The following is an 8,155-nucleotide window of genomic DNA, read 5'->3' on the forward strand; positions in this document are numbered from 1 at the left end:
AAAACTCTATTAGTTTTTGCCCTGCTTCATTCTGTATTCTAAGGCCAAATTTGCCTGTTACTCCAGGTGTTTCTTGACTTCCTACTTTTGCATTCCAGTCCCCTGTAATGAAAAGGACATCTTTTTTGGGTGTTAGTTCTAAAAGGTCTTGTAGGTCTTCATAGAACCATTCAACTTCAGCTTCTTCTGCATTACTGGTTGGGGCATAGGCTTGGACTACCATGATATTGAATGGTTTGCCTTGGAAACGAACAGATATCATTCTGTCATTTTTGAGATTGCATCCAGGTACTGCATTTCAGACTCTTTTGTTGACCATGATGGCTACTCCATTTCTTCTAAGGGATTCCTGCCCACAATAGTAGATATAATGGTCATCTGAGTTATCACCCATTCCAGTCCATTTCAGTTCGCTGATTCCTAGAATGTCGACATTCACTCTTGCAATCTCCTGTTTGACTACTTCCAATTTGCCTTGTTTCATGGACCTGACATTCCAGGTTCCTATGCAATATTGGTCTTTACAGCATCGGATCTTGCATCTATCACCAGTCACATCCACAAATGGGTATTGCTTTTGCTTTGGCTCCATCCCTTCATTCTTTCTGGAGTTATTTCTCCACTGATCTCTAGTAGCATATTGGGCACCTACAGACCTGGGTAGTTTCTCTTTCAGTATCCTATCATTTTGCCTTTTCATACTGTTCATGGGGTTCCTAAGGCAGGAATACTGAAGTGGTTTTCCATTCCCTTCTCCAGTGGACCACATTCTGTCAGACCTCTCCACCATGACGCGTCCGTCTTGGGTGGTCCCACATGGCATGGCTTAGTTTCATTGAGTTAGACAAAGCTGTGGTCCATGTGATCAGATTGGCTGGTTTCCTGTGATTATGGTTTCAGTGTGTCTGCCTTCCAATGCCCTCTTGCAACACCTACCGTCTTACTTGGGTTTCTCTTACCTTGGACTCTCTATCACTACTTAGATCTAAATGGTTTGTTTGTTTTATGGTTGCCCTTTAGCTTTCAGGGAAATCAATGGTATCTTGATGTTTCTTATGTAATTAAACCAGAATTTCATTGGTGTAGATGGCAGAGAACTGATTTCCATTGCAGGTGTTGGGGTGAAAAGGAAGGGTAAGGGAGTATTATTTACACAAAAATATTTACATTTTTATTTATTTATCTACTATGTAAGTTACTACCATAGTTCTTTGGGGCAGTTATCATTAGCCTCTGTATATAGATAAGGAAACTGAAGAATTAAGTTACTTGCTAGTATGTAACAGGCCTGGGGATTGAAGTAGTGACTTTTTTAGCACTAATGCCATCTTTCCTTGGTTAGGTGCAGAGGCCTGTGACAGAACTCACCCTTGATTGTGACACCCTTGTGAATGAGTTGGAACAAGATTCTGAGAACCGTGGTACTATATACCTGTCTGGAGTGAGTGAAACCTTCAAAGAACACCTGTTGCAACACTGTAGCATCTTCCTGGGCCTGGAAGCTATGATCTTGCCTAAAGATCTTAAAAGTGGAAAGCAGAAAGGATATTGTTTCTTGAGTAAGTCTATGCCACCAAATATAGCCTTGGGGAAGGAGATTAAAGATGGTGATACCATGAGGTCAGAAAAAGGAAACATTCACCGAATAGGCTCTCCTGGGCTGGATCAGGTCAGCGTCTCCTGATTTTGTCCTTCTTCCTTGGCTCCGGGTGAGCTCTAACTCGGATGGTGATCAGTTTTGTTTTTGGTTTCTTCTTTTTGGTCCTTAATAACAGAACAGAGTATTGTTGTTTTCAGGGTTCAAAACATTTGGCAGTGCCCAGAGGGCCCTCAACATTCTCACGGGCAAGGACTGGAAGCTGAGAGGCAGGCATGCCCTAACCCCCAGGCACCTCCATGCCTGGCTCAGGGGCTTACCTCGCGAATCAAGGCTACCAGGGGTTCGTGTCATACCTCCCCCTTCAGAGCAGGAGGCCTGGCAGGTGAGTGAGTTAATGACTGTATCCTGGGGCTTGAGGGGAAAGGTAGCTAGATACTTTAGTTTTCTTGGTCTTGGTGTTGGCCTTCTGATATTTATGGAAATTAGTCACGAGATTCCTGGCACTTAACTTCACTCTCCAGCTTCTTCCAGCCCTGGACACACCTTTCTTTCTCCAAGATATCTCATACTTTGTCTCCTCCAAACTTGCTAAAATCAAGTTTTTGAGGTGGCTCTCCAAGGGATTTTGAGGGGTTGATACAGGAAGTTGGAGAGCTGGACCAGTCTTAAGTGATCTAAGGTTTCCTGCAGTGTATATATACACAAGATGATTTTTGGTGGTCGTAGGTGGACCTCATTTTTCACCTTTTTTTAGTTATGAACTTTTTTTTCTAATATTTATTTAAGGTAACAACCACCACATTGAACCTGTGATTACATGGATAGTATTATTTTTAAAGTGAAAGTGAAGTCCCTCAGTCGTGTCCAACTCTTTGTGACCCCATGGTATGTAGCCTGCCAGGCTCCTCCATCCATGGGATTTTCCAGGCAAGAAGACTGGAGTGGATTGCCATTTCCTTCTCTAGGGAGAAGGAATTGAACCTGTGTCTCCTGCATTGCAGGAAGACTCTACCATCTGAGCCCCCAGGGATCCCTAGTATTACTTAGATGAAGCTAAGGAGGAAATTGATTCACTTTAAAGAAAACCATTAGGGAATATCCAACAGAAGGGTGAAGATAGGAGGTGAGTGGCTTAAGTTTGGGAAACTGCTCTAGTCTCAAGTCCCACATTTAGCAGATGAGAAATAGAGATGAGAGCTCGTGAATGACTTGCCCAGGTCACAGATATGCTTAATAGCAGAGGCCAGACTAGAGCTCTCCTTAGTGATTTGGTTTCCCTAACTCAGGGCCCTGGAAGATCCATCTGGAGGAATGGACAGTAGCTGTCCTAAACTGACTTGAAAGCCTGGGGATGCTGGGATGGGCCGGGAACCCTATAGTATAGATTCTGGCTTCACACTGAGGATTTGAACAGAGCCTTTCCTGGGAGCCTGAGGAGGAATGTTGCCATCTGTCCAAAAGTGAGCATTGGGTACCCTGGCTGAGTGTCTATATCTGGCTTTGATCCTAGATGCTGAACGTGGACCATCCAAAGATAGCTGCCTGGCACTGGGGCCGGAAGATAGAAAAGCTCTACCACAACCTGTGCCCAGGCACCCTCTGCCTGATCTTGCTGCCAGGAACCAAGAGGTAAGGACTGAAGGGTTGTTCCTTCATGATTCTGACCTCTGGACTTAAGTTTTTATTGGAGAAAGGCCTTTGGTTGATGTCCAGGCACATAAATGAAGACTGAAATGAATCATCTCTTTAACTCTCACAGTGCTAAGAGATAGGTTATTGTATTCCTATTTTACATGTATTTGCTCTTCTATAACTACATTTTGTGGTCCCTCAAAGAGATGGCTCATCCCAGTTTAAAGGCAGAGATCTTAGATCCTGCAGCCTCTCTAGAACAAGAGGCACTTGAGTAAAAAATGGTCAACTTCTAGGCAAGGTACAGGCTCAGATGTGACCAGAGCCTACCTTTCCCACATATAAGGAATGTGTTCCTATCTTCCCTGCCCTTTCCCCCTTTACCAGTTCTGTTAAGAGATAGGGCCTGTTTTGTTGATTCTAAGCCTGAGGAGTGGTGAAGCAGGATTCTGGGTCTAGTCCCAGCTGTATCACTTAACTTTTCTGACAAGTAGTGGCCAAGCCACCTTCCTATTATGGATCTATTTCCCTTTGGTAAGATGAGGGATTTAAAATAAGTCAGTAATTTTCAAATACTTTAAACTGTAAAAATGAAAGTGTTAATAGCTCAGTCATGTCTGACTCTTTGCAACCCCATGGACTGTAGCCCACCAGGCTCCATGTAATTTCCCAGGCAAGAATACTGGAGTGGGTTGCCATTCCCTTCTCAAGGGGATCTTCCCAACCTGGGGAGCAAACCCGGGTCTCCTGCATTCCAAGCAGATTCTTTACCACTGAGCCACCAGGGATCAGTTCTTTAAACTATAAAACCCTTTATTAAAGAGAAAAATTTTGATGTTAAATCTTTACTGAGGCATAAAGATGAGCAGTTCTGAAATGGGTGAGTAGGTATATGAATGAATGTGTATTGGGGGAGGAGGGAAAGAGGGCAGTGGCTCTTTTGAAATAAGCAGTTTGAAAATCACTGGATTGTATTATTTCTAATAAGTCCCTTAAAATTCTGACATTCTAGGATTATTTCACAGGCCCAGAGTTCCAGGTAGTGAAACATGAATGAATGCCTCAGGCCTTGAATCCTGGATCAGAAGTTAATTTCCTGTTATAAAATTCTTATAATATGTATTAGGAAGCCTAGTGAAACAGGCTTCCTGCTGGGTAGCTTATAAGAATTACTGTCTCTGAGAAACAGAAATAATTACTAGATGTTTACAGCAAAAAAAAAAAAAAAAAATCTTGGACTGATACACTTTAAACAGGCTTATAGGTAGACTTAACAGTAAGAGGTTAAAAAGTGACCCACAATTGCCAAAGAAAGAGAAAAAAAGCTTTTTGGTTAACAGTTTGGTCTCTAAAAGGGGCAAACTTGAACTTGCCTGGACAAAACTTCTCAGAGCAAGTGCTATGGAGGTTGAGGTAAAATAGGCAAATCTTCATGTACCAAGTAGAATACTTAGCTTGTAAGTATTCTACCCCCATTGTGTAGGTAAACTAAGCCAAGAGAGGGTCAAAGCTTTCTTCTTCTAGAAGTGGTTGGGATATTCTCAGGGGATGAGGCCTTAGAGGTGGGAACACTGGGTCAGGGAGCAAAAAAGCTTAAGTTGTGACTGAGGCAAAGGTCCCAAAGGCATGTTTGACAAGTCAGGAGAAAACTGGAAACAGCAAATCCTGTAGTAACAAAACCTGATGTTGGTCCTTTGTTTCAAAAGTTACACTCTCATTTCTGTAGTCATAATGATCTGTAGCCAGCAGCAGGAGTATGTTATTTCCCCGAGCTATAAGCCTTCTGTGTGACTGACTGCTTGTGGCCTCTTCTGTGCAGTGTCTCCATGATGCCAGCAGATAACACTTGAGAAACAGTAAAAGTGGCTCAGGAAGGAGTAGCAAGGAGAGTTGAAGGTTTTCCCTCATGGTGGGAGCTTGACTCAGCTCTTAATAATTGCTGTAATTCATCAAACCCTTAATAAATGTCAAGTAGTGCTAAGTGTTTTACATGCAGTTTTGGTTAAGGTTATTGCATCTCCATTTTAACAAGATGAGGAAAAGGCTCAGGTTAAGCACCTTGCTTAAGGTTACAACAGCTTGTAAGTGCACAATTAATACTTGAATTATTAAGTGTAAACTGTTACTCGCTCAGTCATGTCTCTTTGTGACCCCATGGACCCACCAGCCTTCTCTGTCCATGGGATTCTCCAGGCAAGATTACTGGAGTGGGTTGCCATTCCGTTCTCCCGACCCAGGGATCGAACCCTGATCTCCTGCATTGCAAGCGGATTCTTTACTGTATTTGAATTATGATTGTCTCTAATTTCAGAGCCACTCTCCAGCACTCAGAACTCCAGTTCTCCATACTCAAAAGGCCTGTGGCTTGTTAGCTTAAGTTCAGACATTAGGTGGAGACAGATTCCGTGTTTGTCTTTGCTCATTTCTGCCTCCTCCGCCTTGGAGAGCACCTCAGCCCTTTCACCCAATTCCATGAGTATTCACTATGAGGTCGTAGGAAACTAAAATATATCAGGTGACTCCTAAATTCTAAGCAATATGCTAGGTGTTTCACAACGTATTAAAAGTTAACATTTTTAAGTAGTGCGTGGCATGTGATAGGTGCTACAGAAGTAGTTTTAGCAAAACAACATTCTAACAGCAGTTTAAAAGGATTCTGATGACAGTCTGTTGTTATCTACAGCAGTACCTACTCAAGGTACATTAGCTGTTTGGGAGGAGTAAATGAGGACACATCTACCGTTCTTACTGCTTTAGTTGCAGTAAGTGCTCCATCTACATTAATATGTTAGCTGGTATAGTCTACAGTCCTTCCCAAAGCCCTGTGAGATAGTAATTTAAATATTTAATATTTCTTTATCGTTGAAGAAACTGAGTTTGAGATCATTCACCCTTAGTTGAGATGTGCCTCACATCTGTTAAGTGGCAGAGCAGTGATTTGATTCTGGGCATCTGGGACTAGTCAGTATTCTTTCCATTGAACTATTTTCAGCAGGCAGCTTTCCATAGGCTGTCTGCCTACCTGGCCCTCACCCCCATGGCACACACACATACAAAAAAACCCTTTCTCCTTTACCTTACTTTTTGTCAACAGGGTTGAATGAATGGTTAACTGTCTACTCCTCCTCCATTACAGCACTCATGGATCGCTCTCTGGCCTAGGACTGATGGGAATAAAAGATGAAGAGGAAAGCACCATTCCACAAACATGTGTTTGTGAGTCTGCCCACCACCTTCCGGGTGTCATTTCTTAATCCCTTGTGGGCAATGGCAGAAAATGTGGTCAGGCTGCCAGACCTCTCTATATAGCAGACAGTTTGTGGAAACATTGTACTCACTTAAGAGTCTAGTCCATTTATATGGCATGTACAAATTTTCAATAAATACCTAAAATTAAAACCTCATCTTTGAGGGGAGGCTACCAGTTTGTACTTTGGTGTCAGTGGGTTTATATACAAGTATTCTAGCAGGTGCCTATTTATGTAGCACTCCTATTAAACGGTATACTGTATATAAGTGAGGAAACCAGGAAGAGAAAACCCAGACAGTGTGTGGTTTGTCAAAGTTGTAACATCTGTGAAGCAAATTTCTGTAAGGCAAACTACTTTCTATTGAATGACTGTTATAAAATTGAAAGAAAAAGGCTGACTGAAAATCTGGCAGGTCCACAGAGGAAAATAGAAGACTCAGCTTTTAACCAACCCAGGAAACCCTCTTACAGTTCAATTTTTAGGAACGCTCCCTTCCAGAGTGACTGCAGTGTTACCTTTACCAGTAGGTGCCTCCAACACCAGCAGTCCTAACTTAGAAGCTTCAATTTCAATAAAAAACCTTTGCTTTTTAAAAAATTAATTTTCAAATTATCAACATTCTGTGTTGGGAAGGACATGGGCACAGGCACACACAGTTCCAAAACTGATAGCTGATACCAGCTGCCCTTCTGAAAAGATGAACTCATCTGTCCAGCAGTATCATTCCAAAACACTTTGTAAATTGCTCCCTACCCTAGGACCCAGCAGTTCTACTCCTAGAGTATTACCCTACAGTAACAAGATAGTTTCTCAAAAACACGTATGCAGGAGATGCTAAAGGGTTATTCAGTGGAATTCTATCCTTTAAAAACTATGTGTGTGTAAATAAAATCTAGTGAAAGATCTACAAGCAACAGCAGACCTCTGGATCCAGACTACCTGACTCTGAATTCCAGCTTTCCTACTTTTAGTTGTGTGAACCTGAATAAATTATTTAACACCTCTGTGCTTGGTACATAACAATGGTATATATCTTACAGGATTGTTGTGAAGATGAGATTATGCATTCATAGTATATCATAGGTTGTATAATGCATGGAGAGTTACAGAATAGTCTGTACAGTTGAGTAGAAAAAAGATATGCATAGGTTTGGAACAAAACCTGGAAGGCTATATGGCAAAATATGAACAGTTTTTATCTCTGGCTGGTGGGACTGGCAGATTCAATTTTACCAAATGCTTTTTTGAAAGTAGGCTGGTTTGTTTTTTTAAATCAGCACATATTTGTTTTATAATCAGAAAAAAATAATTTACTTAAAATTAACTCTTAAGTTTGGGCATTTGAGTCCGTGTTTAATCCTTTAAATGCAACTTCCACAAGATCTGGAAGTTGGGAACCAGAAGCCAGAACTGAAGAGCTTGATTTTGGATTGAGATACTACCATTTGAAGTTCCCTTGTAAATTCCCTAGGTGGACTGCTGATCTCAGCTGCAAGGCCTTGAGAACATCTTGAAACAGTGTTGCTGGATTCTTTCCTACTGCAGAACTCCAAAGCTGTGGGAGTTTAGCTGCTGTTTACCTCTTGAGACTCCAGTCCTGAGACACAAAATAAAGTCTGCCTGAAGGTTGGCACTTCAGCTCTGCTGCTGGGCCAGTCACTTAACCTTGTTT

General features: G+C 41.9%; 1 protein-coding gene across 9 annotated transcripts in view; it reads left to right on the top strand.

The window, feature by feature from the left end:
• Positions 1 to 7,487, top strand: part of LOC104986543 (putative RNA exonuclease NEF-sp) — a 64,497-nt gene extending 57,010 nt beyond the window's left edge. For 8 of the 9 annotated variants that reach the window (XM_010837148.1, XM_010837149.1, XM_010837146.1 and 5 more), the window contains 4 exons: positions 1,343 to 1,559; positions 1,798 to 1,982; positions 3,111 to 3,229; positions 6,369 to 7,487. In XM_010837148.1, coding sequence (XP_010835450.1) covers positions 1,343 to 1,559; positions 1,798 to 1,982; positions 3,111 to 3,229; positions 6,369 to 6,486 — 639 coding nt within the window. In that variant the 3' untranslated portion in view covers positions 6,487 to 7,487. The other variant, XM_010837151.1, reaches the window with a different exon arrangement.
• The last annotated feature ends 668 nt before the right edge of the window (positions 7,488 to 8,155 follow it).

The sequence above is a fragment of the Bison bison genome, unplaced genomic scaffold (assembly GCF_000754665.1).
Source record: "Bison bison bison isolate TAMUID 2011002044 unplaced genomic scaffold, Bison_UMD1.0 scf7180017864072, whole genome shotgun sequence".
NCBI lineage: Eukaryota > Metazoa > Chordata > Mammalia > Artiodactyla > Bovidae > Bison > Bison bison.